General features: G+C 35.2%; 1 protein-coding gene across 1 annotated transcript; it reads left to right on the top strand.

Moving 5' to 3' along the window:
• The first annotated feature begins 15,158 nt into the window (after nucleotides 1–15,158).
• LOC135153965 (high affinity choline transporter 1-like) lies at nucleotides 15,159–17,763 on the top strand. The gene is made up of 3 exons (XM_064098940.1): nucleotides 15,159–15,337; nucleotides 15,700–15,813; nucleotides 17,549–17,763. The coding sequence occupies exons 1-3, from the start codon at nucleotides 15,172–15,174 to the stop codon at nucleotides 17,707–17,709; spliced, it is 441 nt and encodes a 146-aa protein (XP_063955010.1). The 5' UTR covers nucleotides 15,159–15,171; the 3' UTR covers nucleotides 17,710–17,763.
• The last annotated feature ends 5,549 nt before the right edge of the window (nucleotides 17,764–23,312 follow it).

The raw sequence follows: 23,312 nt of genomic DNA, 5'->3' as shown, positions 1-23,312 counted from the left end.
TCTGAATGTTTTCCATTGGTATGTAACCATTTCTCCCAATAATATCTGTTAAGTAAACTATACCACTTCTATACCAGTCTTTATAAAATAAAGACTGGTTATTAAATATTATATGTTTATTATGCCAAAGTATTTGATTTCGAATATCATTACAGTTAGGGTTAAACATGCAAACATCTTTCAATGTGGTAATAGTTCTAAAAAATTCCCAAGCTTCCAGTATTTCTTTGTAAAAAGTTGGTATTTTCCTTTCATTTATAATTTTCAGTGTTTTAGTACTGGAATTACAATGTAAAAGGAACGAGATACCTCCTAGGAGGTCAAACCAATATGAACACATTTTCTTCAATGTTTCTGTTTTGTCATTCAAAAACCTTCCTAACCATTTTAACCGAAAGCTTAGCATTTGGCGGTGTACATCAGTCATTTTTATTCCACCATTAATGTAATTTTCTGTTAATATACATCTTTTATTTTTTTCTACTTTTCTGTTCCAAATGAATCTAAACACTATATTATCCAAACTTTTCATGAATTTCGTTGGAATGAAATCAACAATGCTCAAATGTATTATTTGACTAAGTGCTAAACATTTAAGAATAGTTACCCGACCAAAAATAGTTAAGTTTCGTTTTGACCAGCTGTCAAGAGTCTTTTTCAATTTAATTAATTTTTCTTCCCACTCTAAGTTTAGCGATTTGTCATTATCAGAATGAAAAGTGACCTTAGTATTTTACAGGCTTAACAGTCCAAGATAAATTGTATTTTTTAATATCATATCTCTTACTTATATCTCCTAACCATATCAATGCTGTTTTTTCTTTATTGATCTTTGGTCCTGCTATTCTACCAAAGGTTTTTAATTCATTTAATATTTATCTTAACGATTTTTCATCTTGAACAAAAAAATAGAGTATCGTCAGCATATTGTAAGAGTTTAAGTTGAACGTCATGTTCTGTCATTTCAATAGGTTTAACCTTTTTGTTTTCTCTTATACTAATTGCTAAAAATTCGGCAGCGATGATAAACAAAAGAGCTGATAATGGACATCCCTGTCTTATACCTCTTTCAATATCAAAACTTGTTGATATCCAACCGTTTACCAACACAGAGCTTGAGATGTCTTTATAAAGAACTGAATTCCATTTACGGAATGATTCACCAAAATTGAATTTCTCCAAACACACGTTTAAAAATTCTATACTCAAAACATCGAAAGCTTTCGTGAAGTCTGCTAACATAATAGCACCTGTTTTACAATGCTTATTGAAAAAACCCAATAACATCTTTTGTTAACCTTACATTACAAGCTGATAAACGACCCTTTATGTACCCAGTTTGATTTTCATGAATAATTTCGTCAACAACCTTATGGACTCTGGTAGCTAGGACAGCTGCTATTATTTTGTAATCACAGTTCAGCAATGTAATAGGTCTCCAATTCTTAAGTTCTTTACAGTCACCTTTTTTGAATAATAAAGTGATAAGACCTTTTCGCTGAGTATCTGACATAATTCCTGACATGTAACATTCATTCAGACTTTCTACAAGGAGGTCTTTCAACAAAGGCCAAAACATTTGATAAAATTCAATCGAAAGTCCGTCTGATCCGGGTGCCTTATTTTTTTGCATTGCAAATATAGTACGTTTACATTCTTCATGTGTTAACAATCCTTCACACATCTGTTTACTTTCATTTGTTAATTGATGCACAGTTTTAGATGATACGTAATTTTTCATACAATTAATGTAATTTTCTTCACATGTTTCTTTTCTATATAATTCTGAATAAAAATTGACAACTCTTCTAAAATATCTTCATTTCTAGTTATAACTTTCTGATCCTTTTCACGTTTCATTTGTGAAATTTCTTTTTTCTTAGCATTATTTCTTTCTAACCCGAGAAAGTATTTGTTACTTCTTTCTCCTTCTTCCATCCATCTTACTCGAGCCCTAATACCAGCTCCTTTACAATCATGTTTATACATTTCCTCTAATTTATCTTTTACATCAATATAGTTTTTATGTACATTTTCATCATCAACATTAACATCCATTTGTTTACTTAACTCACACAGGTCATTTTCTAATGATAACTTTATATTTTTTCTCTGAATTGATTTTTCTCGACAATATTTTTGTGTGAATTCCTTTACTCTAATTTTAAAAAGTTCCCATTTTACAGCTGGTGGTAAACTCTTTTGAGAGAACGACTGAAAAATATCAATTATTTTGTTTTTATATTCATGATCTTTTAAGATATCAGTGTTAATTTTCCAGTATCCTGGACCTTTCTTATTTTTAGCGGTACATATTTTAATTGAAATTGCGTTATGATCCGCTCGTATTGCAGGACGAATATCAGAATATAAAGATTTGTTTTTAATATTTTTTGTTACGAGCCAAAAATCTAACCTTGAAGCTCTTTTTAGATGTCTGTTTCTCCAAGTAAACTGTTTGGTATTTGGATGCATTACTCTCCATATATCAAAGAGAGAGCGTTTCTTAATTATCTTTTTAAGGTTCGTAGATTTCTTATAATATTGAGTTTTCATACCTTGTACATCTTTACTCATGTCTAATACACAATTCCAGTCACCCCCTAGAATTAATTCACAATCTTTAAGTGGTGCATACTTTTCATTCAATTAACAATCTAATTTACCCAAAAAAAAAATCCCCCTGTTCTCTTTGAGTTGGAGCATATACATTTACTAACATTACATCAATGTCATTTACTCTTGCGTGCAATATTAATAATTGCCCATTCATTCGAGTTTTAATAACAATATTTTGTACATTTAGTCTGTCATTAAAGAAAATAGAAACACCTCGAGAGTGATTGCTTCCATGATAAAAAAAACATTGGCCCACGCCATTCACTTCTTATTATATTTTCAATGTCTGATGACCAATATGTTTCTTGTAAAAATAAAACATCCACTTTTTGGTTCTTGACCCACTGAAAGACTTGACTTCTTTTTTTCTTTATTTCTTAATCCTCTCACATTTAAACTTAGAATGTGACAATTTGACATGAAGTTGAAATGATTGGGGGAAGAAGTTATTTAACCCAAAAAAAAGGAGAAAAAAAAAAAAAAAAAAAAACGTTTATAGTGTTGGGAGAAATAGGTAATGACTTGGGTACAAGTTCTCTCAAACATCTCCACATTTTCTAACTATTGTTATGATTTTGTGAAATCTGGTTTGCATTACATTCTTTTTTACTTTTTCTCATGAGATGAATAACTTTATTTTTCAGAAATTTGTATGTGTCCCAAATATCATTATTTTTGTCAGCTTTAGCTGTTTTTAGAACCTTATCACGTTCCTTTATTAGCTTGACGACCTCGTCAGATATCCAAAGACAAGCTTTTTTTTCTTATCCGCTTTTTACAAAAGGGAATGTGCCTGTTGATTACATCATTGAAAAAAGTCAACCATACATCCCAAGCAACATCAACATCATTTATATATTTTACGACCTGCCAAGGAATATTTCTCAATTCACTATAAAATGTTTCCTCATCAAGATTTTTAAATGGACGAAATTCTGCATATTCGGAATCTTTATACATCTTAGCACTGAAATCGCAAATAGTATACACCAAATAATGATCGCTTATACTAGTTTCAAATATTCCCCATTCACTGTATAGTTCTTTGTCTGATACAATTGTTGTTTACAATTACTATTGTTGTTTTCCCAAGGCGCAATGACGCTTGTATATTCAATTCAAGTCATTGCAATTCAATTCAATTAAAAAACATGTGTAACTTCAGTACTGTTTTGTCAACATCTCTGAATGTCATATCATTCAATCCATCCTTGGGCCGATCAAGAGTATCACGTGATTTTCAATGACGTACTATCGGTCGGTTTGGAGTCGGTTTCATTGGTTTGACTGTAACACCACGCATCGATAGCATTTAGATAAGATAATGGCAAGACACTCATCGATGCCGATTTGTTGAGGGAGGAGGGGAGAACTCTATCAGTAATATAGGTCACGGGTGATTTCATTCTCTTCCAAGATTAGACTAATTCCATGCAGGCGTAACAAAAAATATTGTTACTTCGATTTCCATTACTTTATCTGACAACTTCTAAAACTTGGTGAGTGCCCGATATAATTTTCATTTGTCATGTTGATGTTCCCTTTCCCTTTTTAAGCTACCTCCCTTTTCAGGGTTTTTTTTTCAAGCAGACCTTCATCCTCAACCGATGCTAGAATTAACCTTCGTTTGAATCCAAAGTTATCTTTTTGGTAATCGAACTGAACAGAAATCTCAAACAGTATAGATTTTTGGTTGAGATTTCTGTACCTGAACTAAATTAAGCCAAAAGAAATATGCGTTAAGTATGCCATGTTGTGAAACTTTTTTTCCCACCTATAGTTAAACCAGACATTTAAACCGCGATTGAGATTCAATTTCTTTGTTGTCATTTCATTTCATAAACATGTAGCTCATGAATATATCCGGGGCCATTCCGGATTTTTCTTTAAAAGTGTGTTAGATATCCTCAAAACCATTTTTTAAAATTACTTCTTATAGTAGACTTGTTAACTGCAAAAAAAGGGGTGAACGCTGCATTTTTTAGTACAAATGTCCCACTTGGCACAAATGTTCCTTGAGTCAAAAGAAAAGGATTCATCCAAAGAGACACGCTGTATCTATGCAAATAAGCAAGTAATTTGCATAAATTTGCATATTATGTCGATATAGTAAAAACAAGTGTTTCAGAATATATTTTTAACCAGAACTGCCCTAAAATTGGAAATAAAGACTTAGGGTAAGAAAGGGAAGAAAATTGTCATAAAATAATTGGGATATCCTTGTTTATTATTACCTAATTTACATAAATTATGCAAATTATAATTTAAAACAAAGTATTTTTTCATGAATCCTGAACTGTTTTATAAATAACAGCAATTAATACACAATGTCAACATTCTACATGAAGAGAATATATTAGCGAAAACATCGATATGCTTCATGACAGTATTAGTGTCTTAATTTGCTTAGAAAGAGGGCAAATATGTCAAAATGTATGACGTGATATTGCGCTAAAACGAGACCAAAACAATCTCTATGTCACAGTCACACTCACGAATCGGACAATAAAGCGATCAATGGTATGTCATTCGAGATAACACAATCTCAACACAATAGCTTCCATCGGCTTCTCGTATCGCTTTTGTTGGTGTGTCTGCCACACCGTAATCTATGGTATATACGGGCAAAATGCATTTCGGTATCGGTAAAACACTATTAATTTTTTTTTATTTGTTTCTAATTTGTTTCTCTTGGAAAATTTACAGGAGACATTGCTTTGCAGGTTACTGCTTTAATGAAGCTCTGGCACATGAATCATGACGAATGTACCCCACCTCAATCCATATTTTAACTTTGTTAAAATATATATCTTTTGGAGACCCCAAAGTGGCAAAACTGCATTCCCCGCGGCATTCCCGCTACTTTACAAAACCAGTTTGACTTGTATTATCAACTTGGAAAAGACAGATGTATGAGACATCAGTTAACATGTTTCCAGAAGATAGTTTTTTTTTATTTAAGCCTACGTCCATGGGAGCCCTCCGAATTTACCCCATCCCCTCTCTGTATTTCGACACTAAATAAAAAAAAAATATCGTGTTTTAAAGCCACCGGCAAGGCAAATTGCGTTTTTGGTATAATAAAGCAACTTTTATATCTATATTTCATATTTATCTATATTAATATTATTATTATCATTAATATTATTATTATTATTATTGTTATTATTATTGTTGTTGTTGTTTTGCAGTTTGTAATAATGCTCTAGCACAGTAAAGGCTATAACCCAACAGGAGCATGCCTAGGATACCCTTTCCCCTTTTGGTTTTATGTATTAAAAAATAGTTTATTGTCTTTAGAACTCATATCTTGGAATAGATTGAGGTAAAAATACTTTACAATTGACATGTAGAAGAGCTGTGGTACATTGAAGAAAAGCCACACGTAAGCTCTAAAATACCCCTTTATTGATTCCACTCTATGTTAAATTTAAATATTTTTAGAGTCCATTCGGAAGAAAGATACATTTTTACTACACACAGTAAAGCCTCTTTACTTTCTCCTCTTGAAAAAAAAAACATAGAAGGCATTGTTTTATATCGCATTAAATAAGTTCGTGTACATGACGGTGGCCTGTCGAAGTTGCCCAACCCTTTATTTTGTTTTGACAATATATATTTAGAATATCGTCTAAATGAAGCCCTCATCTGGAAAAGGGCACTTATTAAAGGCAGCATCTACATTATATAGAGGAGGCCCTGGTACTTGGAAGCGGGGGTTGAAGCACCCGCAAGATTTTTCTGAAGGGGGGGGGGGCTGTGCTGCGTGTGTTATTCTCCATAGACAGCACCCCCTGGAATTCCGGCAGATGTGACAAAACGAAAAAAAAGAAACGTTACCAAAAAACCCCTTCATTTTGTAATGCAATCCATTTTGTTTATTTGCTTGTTAAATTTCTTGATGTTAATTTGAAAAGCAAAAAAGTTTCAATGTAGAATTTTGGTCCGAAGAAATTTAACAAGCTTCAGCCCCCTCTTCCCAGTGCCAGGGCCTCCTCTATATAATGTAGATGCTGCCTTTAATAAGTGCCCTTTTCCAGATGAGGGTTTCATTTAGACGATATTCTAAATATATATTGTAGAAACAAAATAAACGGTTGGGCAACTTCGACAGGCCACCGTCAAGTACACGAACTTATTTTATGAGATATAAAACAATGCCTTCTATGTTTTTTTTTTTCAAGAGGAGAATGCAAAGAATATAAAAATATAGATATAAAAGTTGCTTTATTATACCAAAAAACGCAATTTGCCTTGCCGATGGTTTTAAAACACGATATTTTTTTATTTAAAGTCGAAATACGGAGAGGGGATGGGGGTAAATTCGGAGGGCTCCCGTGGGCGTAGGCTTAAAGGACAAGTCCACCTCAACAAAAAGTTTATTTGAATAAAAAGAGAAAAATCCAAAAAGCATAACACTGAAAATTTCATCAAAATCGGATGTAAAATAAGAAAGTTATGACATTTCAAAGTTTCGCATAATTTCACAAAACAGTTCTATTCACATCCTGGGCGGTATGCAAATGAGGAGACTGATGACGTCAACCACTCAATATTTCTTTTGTATTTTATTATATGAAATATGAAATATTCTAATTTTCTCATCGTCAAGTGAAACAATAATTAATTCCTTCCTGAACATGTGTAGATAGCATTGTTTTATACTATATGGTTCAGTCAAGTTGGTCCTTATTGCCAAATCTGTAAAAAATTAAAAATTGTATAATTCAAACAATAAAAAAACAAAAGAAATAGTGAGTGATGGACATCATCGACTGACTCACCTAATTGTGCACATCACAGTTTTTTGAAAAATAAGCAAAACTTAAAAATTCCATAACTTTCTTATTTTACATCCGATTTTGATGAAATTTTCAGCGTTATACTCGTTTGATTTTTCTCTATTTATTCAAATCAACATTTTTCTGGGGTGGACTTGACCTTTAAATAAACAAAAAAAAACTTTCTTCAGGAAACATGTTGACTGATGTCTCATACATCTGTCTTTTCCAAGTCGATTATACAAGTCAAACTGGTTTTGTGGCGGGAATGCAGGGGGATGCAGTTTTGCCACCTCGGGGTCTCCAAAAAGATATATATTTTAATAAAGTTAAAATATGGATTGAGGTAGGATACATTCGTCATGATTCATGTGCCAGAGCTTCATTAAAGCAGTAACCTGCAAAGCAATGTCTCCTGTAAATTTTCCAAGAGAAACAAATTAGAAACAAATAAAAAAAAATTAATAGTGTTTTACTGATACCGAAATGCATTTTGTCCGTATGTATCATAGATTACGGTGTGGCAGACACACCAACAAAAGCGATACGAGAAGCCGACGGAAGCTATTGTGTTGAGATTGTGTTATCTCGAATGACATACCATTGATCGCTTTATTGTCCGATTCGTGAGTGTGACTGTGACATAGAGATTGTTTTGGTCTCGTTTTAGCGCAATATCACGTCATACATTTTGACATATTTGCCCTCTTTCTAAGCAAATTAAGACACTAATACTGTCATGAAGCATATCGATGTTTTCGCTAATATATTTTCTTTCATGTAGAATGTTGACATTGTGTATTAGTTGCTGTTTTTTAAAAGCAGTTCAGGATTCATGAAAAAATACTTTGTTTTAAATTATAATTTGCATAATTTATGTAAATTAGGTAATAATAAACAAAGATATCCCAATTATTTTATGACAATTTTCTTCCCTTTATTACCCTAAGTCTTTATTTCCAATTTTAGGGCAGTTCTGGTTAAATATATATTCTGAAATACTTGTTTTTAGTATATCGACATAATATGCAAATTTATGCAAATTACTTGCTTATTTGCATAGATACAGCGTGTCTCTTTGGATGAATCTTTTTCTTTTGACTCAAGGAACATTTGTGCCAAGTGGGACATTTGTACTAAAAAATGCAGCGTTCAACCTCTTAACAAGTCTACTATTAGTTAAAACAATTGTACTGCATCATGCACGGCAAATATTTGAATTACTATGTAATCTTTATTTTCATAATGCTTTCTCTTTTGTTATTTTAACCTCTTGCTTATTAATTGGAAAACCATAGCATACAAGAGCGGAGATAGGGCAAAATGTGGGTAACATATACTCTACCCACACCTCCCTCCCTTTCTGAAACTACTGGAATATCATGCGAGTTAATTATTGAAATTCCTTTACGATTTATTTTGATACCATAGTACTCATGAAATCTCAAATAAAGAAAAAAAATAAAGAAAGTTGAGGGAACTCGTTTGAAAAACAAATGTTTAGAGGGCTTTAGAGTCTAAGAAAAATTGAAAATTGTTTACAATTTTACAATCTAACCTAATAATAAAAGTTTTAAAGCATACTTTTGTATAAAGAAAAAGTATACGGGGGCGAATCTTAATTTTTTTTTTGGCGATTTAGACCTAAAAACGGCACATTTGTACGCACTTTTTGTATTGTTTTTAATGCGATCGGTATTTAAATATTTAAACACATGCGAGCGGGTAGCACGAGATGAAAAAAATTGATATTCTGATCTGGAAAAAACAGACAGTTTCGGCACGTTTTTAATAAAGTTAAATTATATATATCCAAACAATAATTATTGCAAATGCGAATCACGAACTTTTTTTTAGGATTAGACCTAAAACGGGATAGTCTAGGAGATAGGGGGCTTTATTCAGAATTTTTGGTGGGGAAGGTTTGACAAGCTTATCCGGGGTAAAATTGTGCGCTGATTCCAAAAATGTCACTCTTATTGACCGTATTCACGCCATTTTGGCCAATTTTTGACCAAAAATGACTATTTTGACCACTCTTTGGTAAATGGTCCCTTAACAGAATGCTTTTGTAGCCACATGCAATTAAAAGGGTCTATCTTAAGTAAAAAAGCACCCAAATTCCAGATAAAGTGGTTTAATTTGCCAAATCACAATCACAGTGGTCATTTTGGCCATATTTTGGCCAAAATGACAATTTTAATGATTTTTTGTCCGAAATGTGTTACTAATATTGACCAGAGCTACGATTGGATGTCTTTAGAAATCCACATTTATTTTCAAAATGTGCGCTGGATCACAACAATCAACCTCATGTAATTAATTTTGTCAGTTTTGACATGTGAGGGTCATTTTGGGTACTTTAGACATAACTGACCATTCGCGCAGTTTTGCATTATTAACTGTTCAAATAGGCAGGAAATCGAGGTCTTCAGCATGTTTTATCTTCTTCCCTTATAAAATGAGAATGCATTCAAAAAATCCTTCTTGTGTAGAATTTTATGCTGATTCCGAGAATAGCTTATGGTCATTTTGGGCACTTATGGCCCTCAAAATGACCAATGACATAAGTTCAATTTATCCAAAAATACTTGTAATGTTACCAGAATCGTTACAAGTGTGTGCTGTCACACCTAACATTGGTGTATTCATCCTTTAAATTTTTTAATACTAATTGGTGTTGTATAAGCACCTATCTAGTGTTAGACCAAAATGAAACTGGGGTTGTTTAACACTTCTCTGGTGTGGACATGCATAGATTCCGGGCTGGTGTTAAATCAACACCGGAGTTTTTGCAGTGTGTTAATTCAGGCTATATCGAACATGATGAGGATAAATTTAAGATTGCGTTAATATTAGCATCAACCATTGTTAAATGGGGAAAGTTTGAAAGCTTCTGGGTGGAAATCAATGAAATGATTCCACACAGAACAGTGTTATTGGACCCTGTGGTCATTTTGATCACGTTTCCCTCAATATTGACCAGTGACCACACATGCTTCGATGATTCGAAAAGGGCTCAAATGCTGGTCAGTATCATTATCAGCATGAGCTACTATTAATCGGTAAAGAGTGTTGATAAATGTGATAAAACCCTTTACACCGAGCATACATAAGGTTGTTTGACCGTGCACCGTGGTCATTTACATGATTTTAGCCACCTTGACCACACAGTAAATGTTTATGGAAAACTCACATATATGGGGCAGCAAATTCAGGAATGAGACATTTTAGCATCATTTACATGTAATGTTAGGACATTTTCTAGATGAATGTAGATTAATGATTCCAAATATATCAGTCCTAATGACCATTTATGAGCTAGTGATCATTTTGGTCGCTTTTGGTCCCGACAATGACCAATCCCATTGGGCAGGGGAAAATGTGGCCAAAATGACCAAGGTGGTCAAAATATTTTTTGGGACGCTCAATTTAAATGATTAATACACCAGTATTAGGTGTCACGTCACAGCACACCCATGTAACGATACTAGTAACATTCAAAGTTTTTTGGGATAAATTGAAGTATTGAACAGATGGTATGATGGTATTGGTCATTTGGGGGCCAAAACGTGGCCAAAATGACCATAATCTGTTAAATGGGGTCATTAAGTCTGACATATTTGGAATCAGCATGAAATTATATACAAGAAGGACCTATGCATCATTCTCATTTTGTAACGGAGGAAGATAAAGCACACTGAAGACCTCAAATTCCTGCCGATTTGCACAGTTATTATGCAAAACTGCGCGAATGTTCAATTATGTCTTAAGTACCCAAAATGACCCTCATAGATCAAAACTGATGGAATAAATTGCATGAGGTCAAAATACTTTTGAGATGTTCAATTTAAAGGATTAATACACCAATGTTAGGTGTCACAGGACACCCTTGTAACGATTCTGGTAACATTAAAAGTATTTTTGAATAGATTGAACTGATGTCATTGGTCATTTTGAGAGCCATAAGGGGCCAAAATGCCAAGAGCTATTGAATAGGGTCATTAAGACTGATATATTTGGAATCAGCATAAAATTCTACACAAGAAGGACTTTTTGAATGCATTCTCATTTTATAAGAGAAGAAGATAAAACATGTTGAAGACCTCGATTTCCTGCCTATTTGAACAGTTAATAATGCAAAACTGCGCGAATGGTCAGTTATGTCTAAGGTACCCAAAATGACCCTCACATGTCAAAACTGACAAAATTAATTACATGAGATTGATTGTTGTGATCCAGCGCACATTTTGAAAATAAATGCAGATTTCTAAAGACATCCAATCGCAGCTCTGATCAATATTTGTAATTAATTTCGGACCAGAAAATCATGAAAATTGTCATTTTGGGCCAAAATATGGCCAAAATGACCACTTCTATTTTGATTTGGCAAATGAAACCACTTTGTCTGGAATGTGGGTGCATTTTTTCTTAAGATAGACCCTTTCAATTGCATGTGGCTACAAAAGCATTCTGTTAAGTGACCATTTTCCAAAGAGTGGTCAAAATGGTAATTTTTGGTCAAAAATTGGCCAAAAGGTCAAAATGGCGTGAGTACGGTCAATAAGAGTGACATTTTTGGAATCAGCGCACAATTTTACCCCGGATAAGCTTGTCAAACCTTCCCCACCAAAAATTCTGAATAAAGCCCCCTATCTCCTAGACTAGGACATTCTGTTCAATCTTGTAATCATGAAAAGGTTGGGTTTCCCTTAAAGAAAAGATGGGCGCGTGAAACAGGAGCTGAAAAGTTTTGATATTCCGATATTATGAAAAATTGAACTATTTAAGCACGTATTTTTAATAAAGAACGAGCAATATCTCGATTACAAAGTTAATGGGAGTGTGAAGCATGAGTTGAAATTGTTGATATTCTGACCAAAAAGGGAGCATGTTAAACTCTGTTAAAAATAATGGAACATTATGAAGAGGACATTGTCGTTACTGTTTATTATGCGAGCGCGCAGCGCTTCCTTACTTCTTCTATTCCCGTTTTCCCCCTTCATTTCCCTTTTCCTTGTTTTTTGCTCTTGTTAATGGAGGGGTTCTGCGGAACCCCCCCCCCCGGCTACTGGCCTGGATTAGGTGTATGGCAATACTGAAATCACCTCTATCCCATTATAAGTGTCCTTGATATTTGTTTTTTAATGTGATTTCTAATATCACTTTTGTTTGTATATTTCGTATGTTCTACATTGTAAAGCCCTTTGATATGGATTTCATTAAAAGCGCTATATAAGACTAAGTTATTATTATTATTATATTATATAACTGATTCACAGTTCAGTTGTTGCTGGTCGGTGGTCGGAAAAAAAAATCAATTTCAATCATGACAATTTGTATATGTTTCAACAAGACACTAACTCCCTGTTGTCTAGACTACCATTGATTGAGGAAAATATAGAATCCTCATGCATTCTTCTTTCCAATTATATTCCGTTTCTCAAATACATTCTCAATGAGTTTCTTTCTTTGAAGAAAATATGTTGTTTCTTTTCTGAATCAATTATTCTGAGAGAAGAATCTGTGATTGATAAGGTTCAGCTTTAGTGTATTTTATCAACCTTTTATCATGGCACACACGGTCCCTTATTGAGTTTTTGTTTGATGTTTGATAAGCGGCATTGTCCCTCCAATTTGCCTATGATAAAACTCAAATTGCTATCCAGGAAAGGATAATAAAAAGTTCGTAAAATTGTTGATTGCGTTGAGTCTAAGAAAACATCAAACAAAAGCAAATATACCCATGATCACCATTCAGTCATTACATAGGGTCGCGGGTTCGAATCCTAGCCATAGTTTATTTCCTTCTGTAAGAAATGTATCCACACTGCGCTTCACTCGACCCAGGTGTGAGGTGGATGGGTATCTGAATGCACCGAGCGTCTATGAAAAACTGGTACAGCTCGAGCCAAAGCCGGAGTAATAATAGCAGCGCTTTGTATCCTCGGGCAAAAAGTGCTGTATATGATTATTACGCCATTACAAAATAAACAATTCTCCAAAGTGCACTGTTACGTTTAGAGTTTCATAGTTCACGACATTTTTGTATTTCTTGGAACTGGAAGTAAACGAATGAAACGAAAATGAAATATTAAATACATGTATATAGATAAGCTAGGAAATTTAGCAAACTAATATTTCTTTTTCCCCCTCCTCATTCTACACAGCGCATATGATCATCACAGTATGTAAATGAAGCGCTGAAACACAATGTTTTCTAGAGTGATATCTTATAAAGCCGCAACCCATTCAGGACATTGCGAGAATACATACATGTAGATGCTCACAATGTAGTCTGTTGTGCAAATCGATCACTCGAGTTATGCGGTCTGAATGCGCAGCCTACAATGACCTCTGTACTGAAAGCCACCCTCGCTCAGCAGCAAGTTTTAGAAACACCTGTATTTAGCGCCCTAAGAATGTTACAATTATTATTATTATTGATATTATTATTACTAATATTATTATCATTATTAGTAGTATTAATATTATTATTATTATTAATAATATTTCTATTCTTATCATTATTATTATTATTATCATTATAATTATGTGCCATGAAGAAACACTTGTTGATGAATGTTTCAATGAATGTATGTGCCTGCAGACTACCCATAATGCGTATTCCGTTGAACCTCATCGTGCAGATTTTTTACTCAAATTTGTCTAATGATAAGACAAAACGTCCTGGAAACAGGTTTGATAGAAACAGATATCTGAAGATTATGTACCAATTACGCGGGATGTCCTTGATCTATCAAGGAGCCTGTAATACGTTAGGTTGCCCCTCTGAACATATAAGACTTGACCCCTGAACACTGCCGTAGACCGTTACGTAGAGCAGCGCGAAGCGCGAGCGAAACTTTTTGTTAAATAATGACCTCAATTTTTTTTTTACTTTAAAATCATCCCCATCCTCTTTTTATTCCATTTTTCCATCATCTTAGCTTCATTTCTCCCCTACCCGCTTTTAGGGGAAAGTAAATTGGGGGTTTCAAACGTCGAAATGTTTTCGTAATCATCCCAATCTCGCCCCAGAGTATTCATTGCAAAAATGTAAAAAGCAGGGCGGCTGGAAAGGAGCAGCAGACGCCCCTCGGTCGATGAAAATATACCAAACGGAGCCCACGGATAGAGGTGAAATAATACAACGTTTCAAAATATAAAAGCTGACGGTAAAAGTGGTGGAAGGGGCAGCTGACGTACACCCCATCAACCCATGAAATCAGCACAATTAAAGCCCCCAACCCCCCCCCCCTCCAAAAAAAAAAAATACATACATGTATGGATGTTCATCGCTAAGTCATAATTACTGGTACCTTAGCTAGCTTGAAAATACATGTATTATAAATGGATCACAAATGTGGGCAGACATTTGTAGATGTAAAGAAATACATTACATATCAATGTCGGAAAAAAAACTTAGAGAATGCAAATATGAACAGAAGCTTGTCAGTATAGAAAAATACAATCCATATCGATATCGGAAAATAGCTATCTGAAATATAGTATTTTTTAATATGCTATTTGCTTTATGTAGAGTCGGAAAGTTAACTTTTTTTTATCACATTTTTCTTTAATATAAACCCAATTTTTCTTACTACTTTTAAGAGTTTATAGACTGTTGTTTCTCAAGCTGATGCTGAAATCATTATCCCGTACAGATGTAAATGAATACGACTTTAAAATTTGCCCTTTTCGTCTTAAAAAAAAGAAATATGGGTCGTTATATCCTTGCTTGTTCTTACAGTTACACAGCATCGCAAAGATGGCGGTTCACTGGGGTGGTGTCGCCGGGATGATCGTTTTCTATCTCATCATCCTTCTCGTTGGCATGTGGGCTTCTAAGAGAACCAAAGGAGGGGATAATCCTGAACGCGTGATGGTGGCCCGTCGGGACATCGGATGGTTTGTCGGGTTCTTCACACTAGTCGGTTAGTCGGTTTGAAACCGGATTGGCATGATCAAGAGGCTTTTACCCCATCCTCAAGAAAAATCTATCATTCGTTAAAGTCTTGCGTTATGTACTATGACAGTGCACATTTATTTTCTTCCCATTGACATTGTTTTTATAATGTAAAGTCATTCACGACAAATATAGTACAAAACTTATTGGTTTTGAATGTGAGAAAATATTAGTAAAGCAATGAAGGAGGAGGAGGAAGAGGAGGAAAAGAAGAAGGAGAAGAACAAGAAGAAGAATAAGATGATGATGATGATGATGAAGAAGAAAAGAATAAGAAGAATAAAAAAGATATTTTCCTGCCTAATATACATAAGTATTTTATTCTGTCAGCAACTTGGGTGGGAGGTGGCTACATCAATGGAACAGCGGAAAAGATATTCAGACCAGGCGGTGGGTTATTATGGACACAAGCTCCAATCGGATACAGTCTCAGTTTCGCCGTCAGTAAGTTGTGATACTTTAATAATAAATTGTTCAATACACTGGCGGACATTGTTTAATAAGACCTTTCTTCTATTCAAAAGTGTATTAATTTTACACATTTTCCTTGTAATTTTAATGCTGTTTGTCAAAAATGTTGCTTAATCAAGTAATCAAAATAAAACTCACATTCGAGATATTGATTACAACTTTCCAGTTCTTGTAAGGGAACAGACAGGTTATAATCAAAGCAATAACCATTTCTTAGAATGTAATAGTAATACATTGTAAGTTGATTGCAAGATATTAAATGTAGTTGATCCTCCGTTCATCTCGTTCTAGTTTTATTTGTATATCTCTAAGGCTGCGTTTATGCGACCTCAAGCCAGAATCATGATTTGAATCATGATTTGAATCATGATTCAAAACACAAACATGAATCACGATATCACAGAATCAGCGTTTAGACGACCGTCATTCCAATGCTGTTTCTCTTCAGATTCGGGCCAATCCAGTGCGCATCACTAGTGCGCAGTTTGACAGAGGAAGTTTTTTGCACGTGTTTCAACTCTCGAAAAATCTTTTGCTTCCAGAATTCAACCTAATTTTGTTTACTTCTATCATATAGGGTCCATATGCTTCTATTCATCTTGTTAGTTAATCCAAAATGGTGTTCGGAAGTGAATTTCAGCGTAGATCCAATTTAATATTGACACTCTATACTCATCATTGTCTCCAGTTAATTCATTTACTAGAACTTGAAGTTGAAGACATGACCAAAAATGAAAAGTAGTGGACGATGCGATGACCGACACAGAACTTGAACATGACAAGAAATGCATGCAGAGTAATCATGTACATACAATGAGCATAAGCTTGGCAAGAGTCAAACCGAAAGCCGTAGCCCGACAACACAGTGAGGTCATATAATCATGATTCAAATCACGATATCGTTTATTCGAACATTTTCGTACGTGATTCTGCAGAAACGTCTTTCCAAACGCCCCTTTTTTCGTGTTTCATGTTTGTGATTCTAATCATGATTATATTCAATTTCGACTAAACGCAATCGTGATTCTGCAGAATCATGATTTGAATCATGATTCAGATCATGATTCTAGGGTGAAAAAGTGGCGGATAAACGCACCCTTAAATTACTTGCTTTTAGTTATCTAAAGCAATCGTTATAGACTTCTCTATCGTTTTATTGGCCTTATAAAGCAACAATAGGTTGACCACAAGTCAACAACAGACTAATAAGTTTACATGACCGTATTTCTGTTACCTTGATATATTCTCCTCCTTCATGTCCTTGAGAACTTATCATTCTTCATGGAATTCTACAATGTTCTTATTCTTCTTTTCTCTTCTTCCTCTACTTCTTCTTCTACTCCTACTTTTTCTTCCTCCTACTCCTCTTCTTTTTCTTTTTTTTTCCTTCTTATTCTTTTTATCATTGTTTCATTATCACGAATGATTGTTGAATTGATAATTATTGTTATTATTAGTATCATTATTACCATTATTATTATTATTGCCATTAGCATTGTTATATTATCATTATTATCACCACCAACACCATCATCATAATTTCCCCCTCTTTTTTCTTTACTTGCTTCTTCTAGTTCTCCTTCCCCTTCTTTTTCTCCATCTCCTTTTTTTCTTCTTACACCCCATGAAATTAAGAGATTCGACTAAAGAATGGAATAAAGACAAATTTGCCTATAAACTTTTTATTTCATTTTTACTCCGATAATAGATGGGCTTTTCTTTACGAGGAAGATGAGAGCATCCAACTACGTGACAATGATCGACCCGTTTCAGATCAAATATGGATCTCGTTTCGGAGGATTGTTGTTCATAGTAGCGCTCCTTGGGGAACTCTTATGGTGTGCCACCATATTGGCTGCACTCGGTTAGTAATAATATGGATTATATGACTCCTAGATAGATCCTTGTCATTTGATTGGTTGTTTGATATCTATCATTCAGTCCATTTTACAATGACGTCATCAATCGTGCAATTTTGATCCTTTCATCTTGCAATTTCGGATCCATACGATTTTGTCCTTTGCACGCGCGCACCGCTGCAGGCACTACAAGCAGCACGCATGTTGTATGTACGCGACAATCAACTAAACGAGCATATTTTGCAGCGAAATTAATAAATTTCATATGAAAAATAATCTATTTTCAGGAGTCATATAAACCAAATAATGAATGCAGTGGCGTACCTAGGATTTTCCACAGGGGGGGGGGGGGCAAAATCGGCCGCCAAAAAAATGAATGTTCTTTTCATTCGTGCAATGGACGGAATATTTCATTTGGTGAAAGATGAAAATGAATGATCAATTCAACGAGGCGTAGCCAAGTTCAATGGATCGTTTCATCTTTCACCTCATGAATTATTCTGTCCAGAGCACTCATAAACATTCATTATTTGTATTATACAGATATTGACTGATAGGGTGTGTAATATAAACATTCTTTGGACCGCCGAATTCATATTTTCCCAAGGAGTTATATTTTCCCGAAGCACACCGCTGAGGGAAAATATTAATCCAAAGAAATGTCCAAAGAATGTATTTTTACTCATCCCATTAGTCAATATATGTTATATTAGATAGCCTTTAATGATGAAGAAAAATTGTTTAGGCCTAGCCCTAGATCTAAGTTAGAGTCCAGTCCAGGTCCAGGACCCAAGACAGACCGAAAATGTATGTTAGGCCATGATCGGGTGCAGATTCCGATCTATAGGCCTAATTAGGGATGAGATAAAACATGATCTAACAGTTAGGTCTAGAAGTCTAGATCTAACGTTAGATCTAGATCTAGAGTTCTAACGTTAAGTCAGACTAACTGAGGTTGCAGCTGTATGCCTAGATATAGGCCTAGATCTACTGTTGGTATTCCAGGACCAAATCTAACTAATGACTCGTTAGCACTAGATCTAGATCTAACTCACGTTGTCGTTAGCAAGATTTAACGTTAGATTTCTCTAACTAGTTTTAGACTCTAGCTAGCCTAGATCTAACGTTAGATCTAACGTTATATTAGGCCTAAATAACACGTTAAAAAGTTAGACCTAACGATCTCACGGTAGACCTAGATCTAGGCCTAAATCTATAGACTAAATGCCCAATTTTATCGTCCAAAAGCTGATCTTATTCCTCATCAGACATCACCACAAATCTTTGACGTTAACGTTAGGCCAAATCTACCTCAAGCGATGTTCGTGCAGGCTCCACTTCACTTCACTACCGCTACACTGGTGGAGCGTAGTGTAGCGGTAGTGAAGTGGAGTGGAGCCTGCACGAACATCGCTTGAGGTAGGCCAAATCCAAAACTAAAAGTTTTAACACTTATTTTATATCTGCTAAAAAAAACGTTGGCTCCACTCACCAATACCGGTACGAGATCTATCAAGAAATCGTTAAATAAATCCTCAGAATTTAGAAATGACGGTTATTCCTGTCTAACGTTACACAATTAAGTTAGGCTCCATCTTGTAACTGAAGAAGGCATAACGTTAAACCTAAGTCGTAGTAGGATCCTAGTCGTCGTCGTCGTCGGACTCACTTAAATTTCGCGGTCCGGTTCGAAAAATTATACCAATTGATATCGAGTGTTGATCGATTGCAAATGATCGCTACTTTAGTCCCACATATTTTATTTCCGTGTAGTAGGTAACATCTAATCCACAAGAGGGCGCCATACACGTAGAAAAGTATAATTATTCAAGGACCGGTTGGTCATTATAATCATCGAATGTGGACCGAATGGACAAATACATTTGATTTCGATCATATCACGTGACGCGCTATGGACCAATCACGCGTGACTATCTGTCTTACAATATACAAATAATGAATGTTTATGAATGCAATGGACAGTTTTTTTATTAATCACCTTTTATTCGTAAAAAAGGGAATCAAATACAATAATATGCCCAGGTTATCAGTTCTAAACGAACGAAATACAGGGCAACATAAATTGAATACAGTATAGGTATACATAAACAAACATAAAGCAAGAGATGATAATTATTTACATATATCAAACGCGTCAATTCGATTCAAAACAAAATTTATACTTAGAGTGGTGAGAAGGGGGAAGGAGGGGATGTGCTATCCTGTGGTTTAACTTAGGTTGTTCTGATTTTAAAATGAGGTCATTGTACTAACATATGGTATTACAAAAATATATAAATTATGCAATTATAAATGTATAAACAAATAAAAAGTAAATTCACATAAGTAAGCCTAGATCTTGAGTTTATATTTTGTATATATAACAAAAAAAAATTATGATATATTACAGTCTGGCATACATAAATGAAACAAGAATGGTTGGAATAAAAAGAAATTACGGTGGGAAGAATGAGGAAGCAAGGGCTGATGGAAAAGAAATGGTGTAGAAAAGGTTTGGAAGAAGAGAAGAAATAGGAAAACGGGAGAAGGCCGGAAAATGGATAAAGAGGTAGAGAGGGGGTGAAGTATAAGGAAAAAGGAAAAGGAATCAGCCCTTACGCCATAATTATCTGAACAGCATAATAATGACAGAAAAAATTGCAAATATTTATCTTAAAATGTACAACAATCATATTGGGGAAATTCAGAATGAGATTTAGTGAAGAAGTGTCATGTCGGTCCACTGAGGTTCACTCTTTGCATTGTAGATTACGTATGAACCAATTAGTGCTAATTTACTCATTGTAAGGATAGTATCTTTGTATTTCCTTGAACCGACGTGATGTAGAATTGTCTTAATTTGCTGTTTATTGTCTCTGGTAACCACCCCTCTACTTCCGACTTCAAAACATATCAGATGCGACTCATAATTCTTAGACATGATGTCCCTATTCAGTTGAACGTACCTCACCTCCTTACGTTCTCTTGCCTTATGGATATTAGGTTCAAAAGGAACTGTCAACTCAATGAGTACAATCTTTGGAGGGGTAGATTCTGGGAAACAGAGAGTTATATCTGGTTTCTCTGTGGTGACTATAACATTAGAAGGGATTGTACCACCATTAATTCTCATCCCTGGGAGGTCAGCATACAAATCAAGTCTTATGCCACTGCTTTCTGCACAACTTTTCAATTCCTTTGCAAGGTAACCTAACACGCTATTGTGTCGGTATGTAAATCTGCCTTGAGTAAGGGCAACAGTGCACATATTTAAAATATGGACCAAAGAGCCGGTACAATTGCATAGACAACATTTTTCATTCATCTTTTTACCCCATAACTTGAGGTTTTGGGGAGTTGGAAGGCTATCGATTGCAGCTCTCGAGGCAAAACTTAGGACACCTCTGGGTAGACCATACATAATTGATTTCCAAGTAAGATCGCTTTTTTCTACTTCTAACAAATGTAGTAAGATACCCTGTTTTGCGAGCTTCTGTAAACGCTCTGACCAGTTATCGTTTTTCTCTTTCACGATTACATTTTTAATTACCCTTTTCATTGATTTCCATTGTTGTGAATCATCGTTATTCGTATCCCTTGCTGTTTCCAACATTTTCATTGATACTTTAACTCCAAATTTCTTGTTCTTACTAGACCATTTACTTTCCCTTTCTATTTTCGACTCTACTGCATGCCTTACCTTTGGATCACCTTTGGTCAAGGTAGAGGCAAAAGACAATGTATGACACTCAAGATACAATTCTGATATTGTTTTTACATTCAATCCCTTTGGTGCGTACAATATGGAAGGCGTTGCACCGTGACTGGGAATTTCCAGCCATTTTTTCAACATTCTAGTCTCAATAGAATCAAGCGAGGTGAGTTGTGTATCAGTCAAGTTGTGTACAGTTAACTAATATCTGAGAGAAGGTAAGGCATACTGAGTAAACACACGTATTTTGTATTCATTTCTAACAAGACTGTTATCTATGTTATTAAGATTATTCTGTAATTTTTTCTCAATCAGCTCAAACGTATCCTGTGTTTTTCCATAGAAGGTAATGTATGATCCTAAGAACTTTTCAGGTTTGTCTTTCAGTACACTAATTTGGCGATTATCTATACAAAATTTAACATCTTTAGTTGAACCTTGGCAAATAGACAATGAGGAACACTTAGAAGGTTTAAGGGTAAGGTTCATGGATCTTAACTTGAGTCCAATGTCATTCATAATTCTCTGATGTGACCTTTGATTTGACGTCAGGAGACAGAAATCATCAGCGAAAGGTAAGGTTATGTATTTCTGTCCGTTCAAGCTGTACCCAAATTGGTTTTCGATGAGACTCAAGTCTTTAATCAAAGGATTGAAAGCGAGAAGGAAGAGGATAGGAGACATTGGATCTCCTTGGAAGACACCGCGATTGAAACTGAAAGGGTCGGATCTCCAGGACGGGCTCGTCACCACACCTTGTAGGCTAGAGTAAAGGTTACGGACATATGTAATGATTATTTCTGGGATATGGCTAGATTGCATTGTGTGGAATATGAGAGGATGTTCCACAGAACCAAAGGCATCTGCTAAGTCGAAGAATGTTACGTGCAGTGTTCTTTTTTTATGACGGGCATCTGCAAGGAGTTCATTCATGGTCTGGCAGTGTTCTACGCAACCGCTTATTCCTTTTAGAAAAGCTTTTTGGGTCGAGTCATCAATTGTACCGGTTGAACATAAGAATTTGGCAAGTCTCTCCGCGATGATTTGGTTATAGATCTTACCAATACATGATGTCAACGCGATCATGCGGAAGTTTCGGGGGTCATCGGTTGGACCGCTCTTATATATCAAAGAAATTCGGCTTTTAGACCAGGATTCAGGTGGCTCTCCAGAAGTTAGAATTTTGCTAAAAAGAGTGGCCATGAAATAGTGGGTCGATGGTAATTTGCGCAAAATCCCATACATAATGCCGTCTGGGCCGGGAGCCGAAGTGGAATTCTTGCGAGATAGGATACATTTTACATCTTTAGGTTTAATAGATGAAAGATCAAATGACTCGTTTTGGGGGACATGGATATACGGGAACCAAGAGAGTGAAGTACGATCAAACGGCTGGGCAATCGAATATTTGGAAGTGTAATACCGATCGGCATAATCTTTTTCGAACGAAGGAGTGCGACTTTGACTTTCATCACCATCGAGAGTACCCGAACAGCAGCGTTTTGAAAATTCCCAAAAGTTTTGCTGATACAGTTTTTCCCTTCTGGTGATAGTTTTATGCCTTTGATTTGCCTTACGCTGTTTGCTCAGGAAGCTGACAGCTTTTACGGCTTCCCGAAATGCTTGCCGATCTTCTTTTGAAGCATTTTTTGCGAAAGCTTTTTTTCTCAGACGATTTTTAAGCTTCTTCGCTTCATTGAGGGTTTTCGGGGCCCGGGCAATATATTGTTTCTCCTTTTCCTTTGAAACAAACTCTTCATGCGAGGAGAGGAATTCTTGAATGATAGTCGTCATCTGATCGCCGGCTCTGGCGGTCGATTCTCGGTCGGAGGCGAGTTCATGGTGCAGTGGAGACAAAAGTTCCCTTAATTCTCTGTCATAATCACTCCATTCATATGTAT

Source organism: Lytechinus pictus, chromosome 4 (assembly GCF_037042905.1).
Source record: "Lytechinus pictus isolate F3 Inbred chromosome 4, Lp3.0, whole genome shotgun sequence".
Taxonomy (NCBI): Eukaryota; Metazoa; Echinodermata; class Echinoidea; order Temnopleuroida; family Toxopneustidae; genus Lytechinus; species Lytechinus pictus.
Note: the sequence above shows the minus strand (reverse complement) of the source record. Positions and strands in the feature narration are given on the sequence as shown.

Coding starts and splice junctions, on each gene's coding strand:
- LOC135153965 (XM_064098940.1), top strand. CDS start 15,172: ATGGCGGTTCACTGGGGTGGTGTCGCCGGGATGATCGTTTTCTATCTC. Junction 15,338..15,699: donor CGGGTTCTTCACACTAGTCG/GTTAGTCGGTTT, acceptor TTATTCTGTCAG/CAACTTGGGTGGGAGGTGGC. Junction 15,814..17,548: donor CAGTCTCAGTTTCGCCGTCA/GTAAGTTGTGAT, acceptor CTCCGATAATAG/ATGGGCTTTTCTTTACGAGG.